This window comes from Drosophila grimshawi, unplaced genomic scaffold (assembly GCF_018153295.1).
Source record: "Drosophila grimshawi isolate 15287-2541.00 unplaced genomic scaffold, ASM1815329v1 contig_44, whole genome shotgun sequence".
NCBI lineage: Eukaryota > Metazoa > Arthropoda > Insecta > Diptera > Drosophilidae > Drosophila > Drosophila grimshawi.
Genome location: NW_025063240.1, coordinates 18,972,319 through 18,990,703, shown reverse-complemented (window position 1 = coordinate 18,990,703; position 18,385 = coordinate 18,972,319). Strand labels below are relative to the sequence as shown.

The window sequence follows — 18,385 nt, the reverse complement described above, 5'->3', positions numbered from 1 at the left end:
AAAACCCTTAATGGGCAGCAACAACAACAACAACAACAACAACAAGAAGAAGCAGAAGGAGAAAGAGAGCGAAGAGAGGCAGACAATGGAAATGCGTGAGAAAACTCGTTATGACCTGCACGGGAAGGCATTATAATTCCCCTAGTTGTTGTTGCTGTTGTTGTTGTTGTTTGCCGCAATTCGTTGCACTTGTTTACATGGGAAATGATTTTTCACATTGTTAACGCTCAGTTTTCCTCATAATTTTCCATCAGCTACTGCTCAGGTAGCATTAATCACGGGCTATCTCAAGATTTCTGGAAATTCCACAGAAACCACAAGTAGCAAAAAAAAAACCCAAAGAAAATCAAAACAGTTTTTTTTTTTGTTTTTGTCATATTTGAATTGTATTTTATGTAATTTATTTTGTAATATCTATAATTTAATTTGTTTGTTTTGTTTTTTTTTTTGTTGTTTTTTGTATTTTCTTTTTTTGTTTTTGTTGTTTTTCTTGCATTCTTTTCATCATTTTATGTTACATCATGAATTAGGGGAAGAGGGAGATATACCCGAATAAACAAATGATAATTACGATTTTTCTTCATTTTCTTCTTTTCCAAATCATTAAAATATATAAAACGCATAATTATGCTAAAAAAAACACTTTGTACAAAGTATGCTACAGATCACAGAACATATACATATATATTGATATATATATATATATTTATATATTTATTAATATTATGTATTATTTAATATATTATATATTCAAGGTTAAAAGAGGAAAACTCGATGGGGGAAGGAAAAACTACGCTCAAAACTAAATGATAAAACAAATTGTTCCTTGAGGTTTGCATGTGTGTGTGTGTGAAAATTAAGCATAAATATATATAAATAAATGAATTTGTTGTTCAAATGTTTATGTGAGTTGTTTGTTTGTTTGTTGTTGTTGTTATTGTTGCTGTTTGCTGGCTGAGGCTAAACAATAATAGGAAAATTTTCTAGCGACTTTCGTTTAAAATTAATAGGAAAAATGTGCGTATTGTAATTGAAAAATAATGAGAATGAAAATTTGTTAGCATTTTTGTTGTTGTTGTTGTTTTCATGCGTTTTTATTTCAGTTTTTGTGTGTGTTTTTCTTTTTCTTTTGTTTTGTTTTCTTTTATTGCTGCTCTCTGTTCTTTTTTGCTTTGCATTCTTATCATTTTCGTAAAATTATTAACATGTTTGTGTTTTTTTTTTTGTTTTGTATTCTTCAATTAAACCAAAAACTAAACATATAAAAAACAAAAATTCATTTTTTCATTTCATTTCATCAATGCGATTAAAGGAAAAATTAAATTGTTTAAAGCTTTGCCAAGTTTTTTCATCATCATCATCTTCTTCTTCATCATCATCATCTACTTCTTCGTCGTAGTTAATCTGCTTGCTAATAGTTAAATGTTAAACGTTAAATGTTAATAATAATGTAGTATTAGTGCTTACAATGGTTTTTACTTGCTTTCATTTAATGCTATTCTTAGTTAGGTTTTATTTTGCTTTTTTTGCTGCTTTTATTTATGAACTAAAAAACTCTTTCAATGTGTTGGTGTGAAATGCTTTTACATCCATGCGCCCACATGTGGGCGTGGCTGCAGTGTCTATGTGTGTGTGTGTTTTAAATGAATTGCTGTTGCGGTTGTTGGTGTTGTTGTTGTTGCTGTGGAGATCTTCACACGAGTTGAGTTGAGTTTTGTGTGGAGTTGAGTTGAGTTGAGTTTGAGAGTGAAGTTGACTGTACTACACTGCTGCTGCTACTAACTAACATTAGTTAATATGTTTTATATATATATGTATATATTTATATGTATTTAATGTAGCTTTAAATGTTTAGTTTTAGTTGTAGTTGCCGCCGCTGATGCTGCTGCTTCTTCTTCTTCTTCCAGCTGCTCATTTTACGATTGCCTGCTGTCCTTTTCGCCGCTATTTTGCTGCAATGAGAGAAAGTGAAAAAAGCACACAATTAGTACAAATTGCATTAAGCTTAGCTTAGTAGTATAAGAGTGTCTGTGTATAAGAGTATGCATGTATGCTTGCGTGTGTGTGTCTGTGTTTGCCTGACTTGCACAACAATTGACGAATTATCAATTAATTTGCTGTTGTTTTCGCTTTTCGCTTGCTCCTCTTTACTTCTTTACTTGTCGTCGTCTTTTGTCGTCTGTCGTCTCATTTGTTTACGAGTGTATTTTATTTTATTTTTATTGCCTTGCAAATGCCAGAAAGAGAAAGAGACAGAGCCGATTGCGAACTAGGACGGGTAGGAAGAAAGGGCAGTCAAAGAAGAGGCGCCAGCGCAGAAAACTAAGAAAATCAAATGAGCTATAGCTGTTGTTGTTATTGTTGTTTTTACTGTCGCTGCCTGCCTGCCTGCCTGTTATGTTGAGTGACCGCAGAGCATTGGCGAGTGAGTGTTGGAGGGAGTGAGAGGGGTACAATATGTAGAAAGCGACCGACTGGCGACTGGCGCACAGCTGCGCGGCGCGAAAAAGTACAAAAAAAGAACAGAGCAAACAGCAACAACAAAAACAACAACAACAACGTAACGAGAACATTTTGAACACGTGCATTTCTTCTTACGATTTCTACATGTACATATGGGTATGTGTTTGTGTTTGTGTTTGCGCAGTTGTGTGAATGTTTCTGTGCCTGAACGAAAGAATTTGTGATTTTTTTTCTTCTTGCGGCCACGGTGACACATACCACATACGACAGGGGAGGGGGGAGGGACGGGCAACGCTTTGGATTGGAGAGATGTGGGCGCTGTCTCAATCTCAGTGCAGATGTTTGTTTTTGTCTTGCTTGCCTTTTGAATGACCAACTAATTGTGGGGGTTTTTAAATAACATTTAAATACACATACTTTTTCTCACGAACAAAACGAAAGAAAAAAATAAATGCAAAGCAACATTAATCAACATCTGTACAAAACAAAATAACAAAAAACTATAATTACAGAGTTGCTGACCACCAAAGAAGCTAGCGAGAGAGTAGAAAAAAATTTGTATTGAAATTGTGAAGAGCTGTGTGTAACTACAGTAATATTTATAACCTGTTCCGGGCCAAGTGTATTGATCAATTTTATTTATTTACTTTTTTTTATTTCGTCAACATCAATTTATAATCATAGCGAAAAGCCAAAAACTGCGCTAATGAAGTAAGCAACAAAATAAACAACGACAGCAGCAACAGCAACAAAATAACAGCAAAAATAACTGAAACGGAGGCTGACGGATGATTCTCCAATTTCAAATGCCGAAGTCGAGCTTAAAGCGAATGTGCGTGTGTCTGTGTATGTGTGTGTCGAGTTTCTGTATATGTGTAGAGTCTACACACACACACACACACATGAAATAAATTTAAGTATCTGCAGGTGTTCATTTAAAAACATCACAGACAGCAACAAAAATGGAAGAAGAGAGGAGGCAAAAAAAAAGGCCGCGAGAAAAAAAAACAAATACGCTGTACATATTAACAGCTACGTATGGCAACAACAAAAGAAATGAACAGAAAAAAACACGAAAAAAGAAACGACAGCAAAAATCTACAAAACAAAATGAAATTGCGTTGATTTTGTTGTGGTTGTTGTTGCAGTGGAAAAGAAAGCAAGGCGCAGCCAGAAGAAATGTAAATTTTTCTGTCACACACGCAAATGTAAAAATGAATTATAATTGAAAGAACAAACGAACGTCCTTTACTTGTCCCGCTAGGGGCAGCAACAACAAATGAGGTCATAACAACAACAACAACAATTAGTTGCTTAATTTGCTTGAATGCCTATTTTTTGTTTAACTTGAGTTTTTTTTTGGTGGCATTTCATTTGCATTGCAAAAAAAAACAGTGTTGCCGGAATTTGAAAATTGCTTGAAATATATTCAAAAATTGTTTAAATTTAAATGGCGTGTTTTATTTATAAAAACCAACAATCAAGTCTAAAAACTAATTCGAAAGGCTGTCATTATTTCAAGCCAAAAATATGTATTTTAAAGACTGCGAAATATTTCACGCTTGCAGCCAAAACAGCAACACTGAAAAAAAAGATCTCTACGAAAAAGTGGAGTAATTTTAACTTACCGTTGTTAAACTGCTGTGCAGCTGCAGCTGCTGTTGTTGTTGCTGTTGTTGCACAGGCGCCGCTGTTGACGCTAACGTCGCTGCTGCCGCCGTCGCTGGCAGAATTGTGTTTGGCGTCTGGCGATCGATGAGCGGGATGCGTGTGGCAGCAACGGGACTAGAGATTTTCTCGGCGGCCAAGCGCTGAGCGAGCACATCGCTGCCCGCCACCAACTGTTCGCTCCTCTCCTCCACCACCCCCCGCATCGCATCATCCTCCTCCTCCTCCACCACCTCTTCGTCATCGTCATCATCGTCTCCTTCCGAGTTGCCGGCAGCAACAGCTGCAGCAGCTGCGACGCCGCTGAGCGCAGCGGCTGCATCGAAATTATTAATCTCGGGATGAGTCTCCAATTCCGTTTGCAGATCGCAAATGTAATCGATCACATGCTGGATGATCTCCAATTTGGAGAGTTTGCGATTCTTGGGCATGAAGGGCACCAAATCCTTCAGCTTGGACAGATACATTTTCATCTCGGCATTCTCGCCGTCGCCGCGATGCGGCGCATGACGCGTGATGCGCCCGTTCGGATTGATGGCCGGCATTGAGGCGCCTGTTTGGCAAACGGCCGTCAATGATTTCATTTTCGAAATGATCGCTTTACGCTCCTTGAGTAGAATTTTGGCGGCTTTTTACACGGTCGTACCGGTTACTGTTTGCGAGGGTTTTCTTTTTTTCAATACGTATTTTTCTTTTTGTATTGATTATTAACTTTTTCTTTTGCTTTGTTTTGTTTTGTTTTTTTCTTTTTGGTTTCTGTTGTGGTTTTTAGCTGCGAGCTTCTGCGAGTTGGCAATTTTTTTGATTCTTTGTTTTTATTTGTTCACTTTACACGCTCACTTTAATTATTTTTTTTTCAAATTTATTATTGATCACAACACAATAAGCAAACACTTTAATCCAGCGTGTTGTTTTTTTTTCTTTTATTGCATTTTTTGTTGGCGTCGATTGTTGCTGAAAATCAATTTAAATTTTGCTGCTCAAATTTAGATTTGTTTTTGAATTTATTTTTTTGTTTTGTGTAGCGCGAACTAGCAACAACCATCAACGACCACGATATATTTGTATTTGAATGGGAGAGCGCTCGGAGTGGGCTATTTATACCCGCAGCTGAAGAGCCGAGCGACGGCAGCAAATGAAAAGACACGAATACTTCGTGCTTTCTGCCACACACACACGAGCACTCTCTCACTCTCCACGTGAGCGCGCTGCTCTCTTTCTCTCTGTTTCTCGACGGCCAGCGACCAGCCAACCAACCACCGCCAGTCAGAGCCATGGCCAAAAACTCGTTCCACGCGACACAAAAAGGGGAAATTGTTAAGTAATATATCAATATTTACTATATTTTAAATATATTTCATTTATTTATTATGAAAATGTTGTAAATACTAAAAATTAAAAGTTTGCTGTTTTTTTAGTTGCCAGCTCTGTAAGCATCCCTCTCAGAGAGAGAGAGAGAGAGCGAAACACACTAAAAACACGAACGGTTAAACAGCCGCACGAACGCAAACAAACTGGCTCCGCCTATCACAGAGCGGGAGACTAAGACTGAGAGAGATGGAAAGAGAGAGAGAGAGAGCGAGAGCAAGGGAAGCAAGCGCACTCGCAGCATTCTGAGTCTACTATTGTAGACTTAAGGGGCATTGATTTGTAGAGCTTAGCAGCAGGATCTCTAGTTTTGTCGAGTACTTGCTGCTGGTTGAAATCAAAGCAATTTGTGGTTTTCATTTCAAAAGGGGTAAATCAGTGTAGAGGTGAGAAATGTATTGCAGCAGGAATGGAACATTTGTGGAGACTGGTGAGTTTTGCCTGTGAATATGCAGCAGCAGAAAGGGGAAATACTGAGTTACTTTCTGGTGAGTAGTAAAGTTCTGCGCAGAGGATTTTATTTGAGGTGTAAAAGTGTCAGGGGCATGCTTTAAGTTCTACAATAATGAGAATAAATTCACTTGATAAAAATTAATTTTAACAAACTTTATTTATATATTTTTAAAAGAGCATAAATATTTTAAAACTTAATAATTTAAATTTTAAGCGCTGCTCAGCTCAGATTTACATAAGTATCAAAGTTGCTATCCACAAAAGGTCTTCATAACTCTCAACTCTCCGTTTTGTTTCTACAAGCTGCAACTCTCAGCTCGTTTGTAGAGTGGTACAAAGTCTCAGATCTCTTCCCCAGTTCCACACAAAACTCGGCTTTAAAGTTACGTTCCCAAATGTGTAGAGTCCACATGGCTTCCACAACGCACACTCCACAACTCTCAGCTGTGGAGAGTGTAGCCACATACGATTGAACAAACCGTAGAGTTTCCCCAGCTTCCACAACTGAGCTGCGATTGGTCGGCTGCTATAATGCGCTCTCTCTCTTGATCTATGCTCACTCTCCGCGCTCTCAATGCGTGATTTTGTGAATGAAAAAAGACTATGGGAAAATGAGAGACATTATTTTCTATCTTCTTTCTGCGTGGCTTATCTTAATTTGGCTTTATGATATCTACTCTCTTGACTCCCTCCTCTCACTCTCTCTCCCTCCCACACACTTGTAGGGTTTCTGGTGCTGGGCATCAAATCACGATCAAATTACACACGAGCAAACCACGAACCACAAGAAAGAAAAAAAACGACGACGCCAGTCGAGTGTTTTGATTTGGATTTGAGACTTGAGAAGTCATTGAGGAAATTGTAAAGGAAATTTTCATTGAAAGTGAGGCCTGAGGCTTGAGGCCTGAGGCCTGAAGGCGTTTGTTGTTTTGTGAAAAATGACACGTCTGGAAATTGTCTGCGAGCCCCCCTCGCTCTCTCTCCCGCTCTACCCCTTCTCCCTCCCACTCTCTTTCTGTGTCTGTCCGTTCGTCTGTCTGTCTGGATCGTATTCCAGCTCCATGTGCTAATTGAGGCACAGCAGCATTCATTCATTACGAAAGAGGGAGATAGATGGAAAGTGTTCTCTCCACAAACAATTTCATTGAGTCAAATTAGCGCCATTCATTTGCATTCCCATAGAGCTGACTGGAAGTGGGCTGGGGGAAAGTGGGAAGCTGAGCGTAACTGAAATCTGTATACTCTGGAATTTCGCGCCCGTTTCCAAGGAAACGCCGACGAAGGTGTTGCATAAAATACACAAGAAATCGTGTCAAAAAAACTAAACACTGCAAATAATTAACATTAAAAAAAAGTGGCCAGCAAAAAATATGAGCAAAAAATAAAAAACAAACCAAAAAAAAACAGTTCAAATTTCCAGCAAAAATACCGATCATAATTTTATGACTCTCCTCCGCCGGTGCGGAGCAGGCCGGCGAGGCGAGACTTGCAGGCCAGGACTTTACTTCACTTTACGACTCTCGAGTGTTTCGCATGAATGACAAATGAGCAGCAACGGCGACGACGCAGATGCAACAGGTTGAGCGTAGACCAAAGCGTGCTCCAGTTCAAGCTGATCGACTAACAGATACTCTCTACTCAACGTGCAGCACTGCAAAAAAAGTACAGTTCAATTTGAAATCAGCAATAAATTTAAGCTGCATTTATTATATATTTATTATTACATTTTTAATATTATTTTATTTACGCAGAGTTGCTAAAAACATAAGAAATATCTTTAAATATGTATTTTTATATTTATTATTTTAAGGAATTTGTGAATACATTTTTTGAAGTAGAATAATTTTATTCATTGCTTCAACTTATTCAAACCTTCATCAAGTAAACTATTCCCAAGAAAATATTGTTGTTTTGTTGCCATTAAATTCTTTCGCAATAATTACAGGGTATGTGTATAACAAAATAGGGATGCAAAGCAATCCGATGCGATGCGATGCGATCACATGTCAATCAGCGGGCACTTGTCTTCCAGCTTGGACCTGTAGCTGTAGCTGAGGCTGCAACGGCAGCTGGACTTGGGCGGGGGGAGATGGGAGATGGGAGAGCTGCAAGAGCTGCAAGATGGCGTTGCAGATATGCATGCCGCATGCCGCATGCCGTGTGCATGGATCACTTGGGTTGGGTTGCGTTGGGTTTGGCATGTCGAAATCCAATACGCGTCACTCATCCACTGTCCGCTGTTCACGTCTAGGCCATTAAGAGCCAAAAACCTGAAGGGTGACTGCCTGCCCCCTCCTTCCCTCCCACTCATCCCACTCCCTCCATCATTGCTGACGTTGCTTGCTGGGTGACATGTTGCATACGCGAATCTCATTAATGAATTCGGTGCGACAATTTTTCAACGCTATCCGTTTTGTTTGTTGATATTCGGTTTTTTTTTCGCTGTGTTTCTTGGCTTTTATTTTTAGCTACAACAACAGTGATTTTTGCATATGCTCCCCGCTCTGCCATCAACATTTTTTGCAATATATTTCAACGACTTTTAAACTAAATATATATTGGCTTCCAGTTCGCATCCGGCCTCCACAATTGTTATGGTAACTGAATACTAATTCATCCATCGGTCGAAGCGCTTCTCAATAAACTCGCCACTCGGCACTCGACACTCCGTTGAGCTTTTGTTTATTTTTGCAGTTGTTGTTGTTGGAAAAAAAAAGAAGAACAAAACAAAACAAGAATCAGCCGCATTGCGTGGGAATGGGAAACTGAAACAGAAATGGCGTTTTTTTCGTGTCGTTTACGCAAGTGCGTCAGAGCGAGAGAGAGTGCGCGTGAGAGTGCGCTCTGTGATCAGTCGAAAGCTCGACTTGCTAATCAGCGCATTTCGTATGCAAGGGAAAGGGACAGGTACAGAGACATATGTAATTGCAAAAGCTCACAAAAATAAACTCATTTGCAATTTCAATGCTAGTCAAGGACGCGCGACAAACTGTTATTTTCTTGTGCTCTCGCAATTGAGCTGCTTTTGTAATAAATACGATGACATCATCAAAAAACTGACTGCATAAACAGCAGCAATAAACAGTAAAAAAATTAAGAAATCTAGTAAAAAGCGTATGCAAATGAAAAGAAAAATGAACAATTTAAGATAATAATCTGATAAAGTACTCATATTAATTCAGACCTTATTTATCTGCCACAAGAAAAACAAAAACAAATTGAACATTGATATTAATAAGCTGTTCACTAAATAGCTGCTAATTTACCAAAATGTAAATGGCCATTAGTCAAGCACGTCGAACAACAATCAAAAATCCAGGACAATGCATAGCAACAACAACAACAACAACAACAAAACAACAACAGCTAAAAAATAAACATAATGAAAAAGAAATGCAGCCGCATTCATGGAACAAACGGTGAATGAAAGGAAGCCAAATAAAAGTCGACACATTTGAAAACGAAGCTACTCCAAAAGAAGCCACAGAAAGAGAAAGAGAGAGAGTGAAGGAGGGAGTAGAGAGTAGAGTGAGAGTGAGAGTGTATGACAAATGTCGCAGAAGGCAGAAGGCAAATGAACTGCTGTCAAAATAACCCCTGCCTATTATGGAAAAAAAAAACTGAGGACGGGCGACAAAAGGCGGACAAAGGACGCATTGCGCTATTTGTAAAGCTGCCAAACGATATCGATGAGAATGTGCAGCCGGCAAAAGAGTGCGAGAGAGAGATACATAGATAAGGAGAGACAGAGAGAGAGAGAGAGTGTGCGGCAAACCAGGTGAACAGATCAGATGCGATTAGGGATTATTATGCTATTACGCAGGATACGATTAACAATGCCAGCAGTGGCAGGCAACAGCCAACAAGGATAACAACTGCGCCGCACGCCGCGACATATGCTACAACATTTTTTTTGCTGCTGCAAGGGGAATGCGAATGGAAATGGGAATTTAGGCAAATGTGCGCAGCCGCCTCGCACTCAACATATTCTCACTATATTTTTGCTACCCTAATTGAGAGAGAGAGAGAGAGAGGGAGAACGAGAGTGGGAAAGCGGAGAGGGTCCTGCGACTATTGCATCTGCACTTTTTTTTGTGTTTTGTGTTTGGTTTTTGTTGTTGTTGTTGGTTTGGCCGGCTGCCGTTATTTGTATTGCATTTTTACCGTTGCAGCCGTCGAGAGCCGTGGAGGCCAATGACAAACGGTAACTGGCAATAAACTGAGCGGACAGCGGCCACCAGGCTTTTGATACCCTCTGTTCTTTTTAAGTACCTAAATGGGGTATGCTCAGTTTGTAATGGGTTGTAACAGCAATTGAAATTGAAAGATGGTTTTAATATTAATATTTTTATTACTATAATAAGGATAGACTTGTGCTTAGATATTTCCCTTAAAAATTGTGTATATTCAAAAATTGTATATATAAAACAGAACAGAAATTGAGGTTCTTTAAAGCCTTAAATAAACTAAACATATACAAAAAATTAGTTTTTTTTTATATTTAATAATAATAAATAAATTTATTTTATGTCAAATATTCGAACTATTTTTTAGTTTTAAAATGTAATTAAAATATATATTTTTTTTATATTTAAACTATGAGTAACTAAATGTGATAGGTTTTACTAAGGTTGTGATTTGATTGAATTTTAATAAAGATCATCTATAAATATTGATATATAACAATTGTCGATATATAGTCTTGAAAAAACTGACATGCTTCACCAAGTAGACTCTTCGATTGAGCTCATTTTTATATATAAATGATAGTTATTTTTACCAATTACAGGGAACTGCCTAGTCGATCATTTAGCTTCTATTCCAATTATTTTGTTTATTCGCCGACTGCTGGCGTGTTAATTGGGAGCAGCTGAGGTGGATGCCTGTGTTGAAAGTGAGGCAACTGCAGGGCGACTAATGCCACTTCAACAATATGCCCACAAAAATATGCCATGTGGGCTGATCGACCTTTGGATCAGTTTCAGTTCCAGTTGCAGTTGCAGTTGCTGTTGCAGTTGCATTTGCAGCTCATTATGCAGCCGGCGACGTTGCAGTTGCACACTGTCTAGACGAGCCTAAGCGATAACAAGAAGGATGCCAGCTAGACGACAAGCCGGGTCAAGCCATTTTGGCTTGGCAATGTGGAAAAGTGAGTCATTTGGCAGTCGCGACAAGTCGCAACAGGTAGCTGCTCAACCGGGCATAAATATTATGGCCACAATCGACGCTGGCCAATGCCAATGCCAATCACAACACAACAGCAATTTCGCACACACAGCCAACTCTCGGCAGGTGGTCACCAAAACTAGCTGCAGGATTTTCGGGGCTCGTCAATTTGTCGCCAGTTGCTAATTGCTCAGCCAGCTAACAGCAAAGAAAGATAAACTTGTCAGCCGTTGGCCACTTAAATATACACATATATATATACATATATAGATATATACATATATTTATTTATGCATTTGTATTTGTGAACTGTTGATCCCCTTTCATATTTGCCATTTTGATGGATGAGCCTGTTGAGGCTGACAGCCCACAAAATGTTGGCTGCTGTTCACCTTACAGAGTCAGAGCTGCAGATAGAGCGAGTGAGAGACAGTGAGAGAGAGATGGAGAGATGTGCACCTCTCCGTTGAGCAAAGCCGACATTTGTGATCTCTAAATGCGATTGGGTTGCTCTTTACCACATCGTGGAAATCGGAGATGTTTACCTTCGTTGTGGGCTCAAAAGTGAATCCATTAATTTAATAGCCATTTCCACACAATAATTACAATTAACAGTTGTATTTTGCATTTCATATATTATATTTATAAACGCCATCTAGAATAATTAACGACTTAATCTGATGATTAAATGAACCAATATTTGTCTATAAATTGATTGAACGCAACTTAAAAACATGGAAAAAATCTTTAAAAATTCTGTACAAAATTCTAGTCAATTTTCCAACACTTTTCTCAAACTAAATCAAGCAAATTCATAAATAATATTTTAAACAATAATTTAAGAATGGATTTTCGCATGCACCGCATAAATCTGTTATCAGTGGAATTTTCACACGATTTCCCATGACGCATCTGGAGGATAGCATTTCTCAAGCCCACATAAATCCATATGCGAGATGCTCAGAGAAACCCTCGGATGCGGGTTAGTACGGAGATTTAGTTTATCAGCAGCAGCAGCAACAGCAGCAGCAGCGGAGCAAGCTTGCAACTTGCAACGAGTGACACATGAGGCACGCAGATAAGTCAGAGACAGAGGCACACAGCTGCTGCAGGCATTCCACGCACATGTCCGCCAAGTATGTGGCATAAACGGCGTACTTTACACAACTTTAAAATAATGCATTGTTGTTGGTCGCTGTTGTTGTTGCTGTTGTTGTTGCTTCTCTTTTTTGGGGTTAAAAATATTGTGAAAATTATTCGGTGGCCATGTGCGCTTGCTGTGGCTTGGCTGGGCCATAAAAATGATGCGGCAACTGGAACTGGTTGCCTGCTGCTGCTGCTGCTGCTGTTGTTGCTGCTGCTGCTGTCTCGATTCTCAGCTCACGATCCCAATCCCGATCACATCCCATGCCCATTTCTTGCCACGGCTGTGTGGCATATGTGTGCGAGTGTGTGTGCAACTGAAACAAAAGGCACATGTGTCACGGGGGGAAGCCGTCGAGGTCGCGACTGTGGCCGAGGGTAGGCCCAATGCCAAAAGGCAGGCAAAAACCAAACGTCCTTGCCGAGCACACCACAAGCTGCTTTCAGCAGGAAGCGCCGTCATAAAAACTTGAAAAAAAAAAAACATATATATAATAATATAAATGCCACGTGTGCTAAATTTCCGCGCAAAAAGGAAAAACTGCGACACACACTCAGAAAAAAAACTAGTTTCATCTAGAAATTAAAAAAAATATATTTACTAAAAAATAATTCATTTTTGTTTATTTTAAAATGTTCTTAAATATATCTATTAAAATATGCTTATTTTTTTTGAATATATTTTCTTTTTATTTGTGTGCATTTAAGCAATAAATTTCTGAAAACTAAAATTTTATTTAAAAGTAGAAAAGATTGTTTCAAAATCGACATCCATAAAAAACTTATTTACTATTTTCTAGAAATTCTTTTGATTATTAAAAGTGCAAGTAGAAATTTGTTTGACTTCAGAAAACTTAAGGAAAAACGTAGAAATTCATATATTTTTTGTCTCTTAAAAATAATAAATTGTTTTTTGAATTTTCACAAAGAAATGCTTATTCTATTTTCTTTTATATATGAACCATAGCTTGACACTTTATAGGATATATTATGGTTACTATTATTTTTCCAAGTGTAGTGGCATAAAAATTTCAATGCTGTCGATGATGATCAGCGCCTCTGTGCCGCATATGCCGCTGCTTGCCGCCGTTTGTTGCAGCAGCAATTGCTGCAATATATACCCAGAGGCAGCTGCCGCTGCTGCTGCTGCTGCTGCGACTTCCAAAACAGTAGCTGGCTGGCAACTTTCTATGCCCATGCAATCAAATTGCAACGCACCAGCAACAACAACAACAACAGCTGCCAATGGCAAATATCGAGACGGGATCTGGATTCAGTATAGCGGGCAATTCGTCGCTTGACTTTCATTAGCATTTCTAACGGCCACGCAGCTGCCACCGGCAACAGCAGCAACAACAGCAGCAGCAGTTGCAGTTGCCACTAAGCAACTGCTCTACTTCTGTTGTGGCTGGACACACAACAAAAATACCCACACACACACACACACACAAACCCAAGTCGTCAATCTTGACTTCAATCTGGTCCTTGGCAATTTGTCGCCCTCTTCGGATTGCATTTTTGATATTTTCCTATCGATTATATTCGATTGAACCTTCACTTGAAACATCAGCTCGTCAATAGCCGCCCAACGGTCGTAGTTAAGCTCGAGGTTTGGGACTAGGTTCTGGATTATTTCCAATCGAATACTGAGCACATCTTTTATATTTATCAGTTTCTCTTTTGTGGGATTAGCCAGACAAGTGATGGCTATTTCCAGCTCCTCTCGCAGATGGACTGCATGTCTGTCCACTCGTTTTGCAAGGATGTCCATTTTCTGTGACTGTTTCTCAGCTGGCTTTGCGCGTGGCAACTTCTTGTATGCCGCAAATTGGGCAAGTGCTCTCTCGAATGCTTCGTTGCAATAATGCCTGTGATCGCTGCAGCTCAATAGCTTTGAGTTATTTGCAACAAGCTCAGTTACAATTGGCTCAATCAAATTCAGGCTTGCACCTTGCTTCATCAGTTTGAGTAACTCTTCCCTGAGTATCTCCTCTTTAAAAAGCGCTATCTCCTTTTCCGTCAACGTATTTGATTTTATATCTTTTTTAATTATAGTTCTGTTGTTAGACTCGGAAAAGTCCTTGTCTTGTTCGAATCGCCAAGCAAACTGAATATTCTGTCGAGCAGATCATCAATTTATTCGAAATTTTCAGCAACTTATCTAAAGCTGCCTTCTTCAAGCTGCCGAGGGATTTACAGATTACTGAAAAGAGAAATGGATTTAATATCTTGCAGATGCAGGTACAGTGGCTCACAGTTCATTTCGGGCAGTGTCCAGCAAAAATGTTAATGGGGTTTCCCCACCCGCTAGGTCGGGTTATGTAAAAAAGTACCTGAAATTATGGGATACATATTATTTCGTGCAGTGGCATTATGGACACCTGGGTGCCATAAAACCCGGATTTTTTACGTCAGGTTGATTATTTTCGGAATAAGTAGACCAAGCGTTCGTAGTCAGTTTAGTGATATCCTCCACCAGCCAACAAGGACTATGGACAAACGGACTACCATTGAGCAACGGAATCTCATCCTGGAACATGTATGTCTTCTTAGAGTATCTATTTGTCATAACTATTATCATAATAAACTCAAATACATATTAAACGATCCTTCATCATATCAAACAATGTAATATTGAGATTGGATGACTTTTGAAAGTTGGATTTGGCATCATCAATTGCTTTATTTGCAAAGGTTTCTTCAAATATGACTAATTAAATATTCTTTTTACTGTAAGCAATGGCCATAAGTATTATGTTTATTGCAAACAATTAAAAAACATTTAACTGCAATTAGTTGCGTCTTTAAACTAAAGATGTGTGCTTAAAAAAATGTTAATTAGTCGGTTCGAAACACATTTTATTGCCGACTACCACAATTGGTAAGATTGAGTTGTTTTACAGGGTGTTTGTTCCAACTGATGTCGATTTATATATAAGATATATAAATATATATATACAAATGCAGAATTTGGACTTTAACTAAGCAAATATTATTCAGAAAAAAATAAAGAAGTTGCAAGAATGAAAGCAAAATTCTAGCCAAGTTTCAAGCTGCAACTGCAACTTGAGTAGCACTGCAAACACTATGCGTCGCTTCGATTGCTACTGTTGCAACAACTGTTGCTGTTGCTTTCGGTTGGTGAAATCATCGCACACTTTGAGGAGGCATGGGGCAGCTGCTGAATGGATACGTCGAGCCGGCGACTCTGGTGCATCGCAGTAGATCTGTGTGGCAACTGTCTATCGGCGTTGGTCCGTTTGCATTTGCGTTGTAAATATTTTTAATTGCTTTTGGAATTTTCTTCGTGTGCGCTTCATGGACATCTTTCATTTGAAGTTGCAGTTGCAGAGATCGTGTGGGTCGGCAAACTGTAACAAGCAGCAATAGCAGTTGATGTTGTTGTTGGTCCGGTTGATCGGCCTCTAACTGAGTATCTGAGTATCGCTGGCAACATGCTGCCAAAGTTGCTCAGCTGCCTCATGCTGCTGCTGCTGCTGCTGCTGCTGTTGCTGCTGCTGTTGCATGACAAGTCATTGGGAAAATGTTCGCTGCCTGACCGTTTGACATAATAACTGGCCACATTAGCAGCAATTGGCATTAGCCAATTAACTTTGTTGTTGCTTGTTGTTGCTTCTTTGTTGCTCTGCTGGCTGCTTTCCACCACCTGTCACGCTTTTCCTTATGCAGCCGCATTCATTGACACCTGCAATTGTTGTCGGCGCAAACAGCAACCAGCAACATGGGTCGCTGTTGCTGCTGTCGTGTTCATGTTGTTGATTGGCAATCAATTTGTTGTCAGTTTTTATGATTCGTAGTGCGTCAAATGCAACTAACTGTTTTTTGAGATTTATTATGTTGTTGCCACCGACTGACGAATCTTGTTTAATGTTGCTGCTGCTGCTGCTGACAACAACAACAGCAACATGGCCTTTAGCAAGATTGTTGTCGTTGTCGTTTTGCATATCTCAGCTGAAAGTTGCTGCAAATTGCTGATGAAGATGCGAACTACAGCAACAGCAACAACGACAACAACAACAGCAATATGTGGGTGTCAGCAGCAGCCACCAAGTTGGCCTCAGCAGCAACAGCTGCTGACACAATGTCAAAGTCTTTCTGTCAGTCAGTCTGTCTGTCCGTCTGTCTGTTTGTTGTCTACTATTGAGTAGACATATGGCCAAGATAAGCGGCATAATTATGCAAATTTGTTATAATAATCAACAGCAGCAATAGCAGCAGCAACAACAACTCTGACGGCAACAGCAACATTTCATGGGTGACTTAAATGCCGACAACGCCAATCGCCATTTGACGTTAGAATTTACGATTACAACAATAAGTTCAACAGTTCTGTTATATTTATTGCCTTTGTACTCTCAACTTAAATTAAATTGAAGTTGCGGAAATTGCTGCTTGATCTATAATTAAACTGTTCAAAGTTAACTGTTGATGTCGATGAAAAAGGAGAATCAATTCAGTAATGAAAAATGTTGGCTTAGATTGTCTATTGTTCAAAAAACAACATAAGCCCTAAAAGCCATATTGCTGTTGCTGTTGCTGTTCCACTGGCAACAGTTGCTAGTTGTGTAAGCAATATGCAAAGCAAAACTGGCGATTACTGGCTGACTAAACAAAGCGTTCATAAATTGCTGGCTGGCTTTAGACAGACAACAGACTCGTAATAAATATGGCACATAAGAAGCCGACTTGCAAAAAAATTTGAATACAAACATTGACGAGAGTTGTCTGATTTTGGAGTTGCAGCAGCAGCAGTGGCAGCAGCAGCAACAAAATCAACTGGAGGCAGCTACAAATCAATTGCGGGCAGCAGTCACAACAATCACATTGAGAGGCGATCAAGTTGGCAAGGCTAGGTGCTCAGTCAGGTTGCAGTTGCAAGATCAGACAAGATCGATGGTACGCATGCATAAATGCCTCCATAATCATTTCGTTGTTCGAAATTTAGACGTCACTTAACTGTCAGCCAGAGACGAACTGGACGACGACCTGCAGACAGAACACAGCAGCAACAACAACAATAACAACAACAACAATAGTCGCTACAATACGCGGGCCAGATCATGTCCATATTTGCATTTTTGAAATGACACATGGAAATTTTTGAAAGCGGAGCAAAAACCGAAACGTTGCCAACAGATTGACAGCAGCTGCAACACGCAGACGGAATGCTAAGCGAAAGTCGTGCACAAATTCAAAAAAAAAAAACTCGCCAACATATGGATTTGGATATGCTACAAATCTATATGCTATATATGTACATGTATATGTATGTGTGTATATACAAAGAAACGTTCGCTGTTTGCCGCAAGAGATAATTGCTGTCGCATATTTTCAGCATTCAGCGTCCACTTGTCGCAAACGGCTGCAGCTAACCAACCAACCGGCTGCCAGCCATGCAACATGTGTTGCCAAGCTGCCATATTTGTGGCAACATTTTGCAATCGTCCGGCAGTGCAAATATTTGGAAATTTCGCTGATAGCCGGCTTGCTTTATGAGCCATAATACGCATATCGGCAAACGCATTTCGCATTTATTTGCGCCATTTGAGACACTGTGCGATGCCGTTACCGGTGCCGCTCAAGTTCAATGTCTGGAACGACCAGAGAGAGAGTGAGAGAGAGAGCGTAAGAGAGAGAGCAATGACGCCAACGCCAAAATAGGCCAGAGAGCGACAAGCCAGAGAGAGAGCACAACAAAATATTTACAGCAAAAAGCAATGAGACAAGAACGAAAACAAGCAAGAATAATAATAGAGATAACGGAACCGCTAAAACACCCCGTAGCCAATTCAATATTCAAATGGAAACGAGCCTAAACTGACATCTCAAATTGCCAGCAACGACTAATAAATGCACTATTGGGTATGCATTAGCTTTTAATTTTTATTCGCATACTTCTACATGTGGAATTGCCATTAAATGAATAAATGTATAAAAGCAAGAGCATTTTAATTTGTTTATTAAGAGCATAAATTACCTGTTATCTATAATATTCCAATTTAATCTTCATTCACACTTTATTCACTCACTAAAATAAATTAACTTTTTGTTTATATTGTGACATAAACGCAAAAAGACAATATTCTGTGTTGGTATTTTATGC

At 39.3% G+C, this 18,385-nt stretch overlaps 1 protein-coding gene across 1 annotated transcript; it reads right to left on the bottom strand.

Annotated features, from left to right (window-relative positions):
• Positions 1-1,121: 1,121 nt before the first annotated feature.
• On the bottom strand, positions 1,122-4,846 carry LOC6557011 (protein extra-macrochaetae). Its single transcript, XM_001983670.2, has 2 exons — positions 4,092-4,846; positions 1,122-1,952 (listed from the first exon to the last, which is right to left on the bottom strand). Exons 1-2 carry the CDS (start codon positions 4,713-4,715, stop codon positions 1,917-1,919), a joined length of 660 nt encoding a protein of 219 aa, XP_001983706.1. The 5' UTR covers positions 4,716-4,846; the 3' UTR covers positions 1,122-1,916.
• Positions 4,847-18,385: the final 13,539 nt, after the last annotated feature.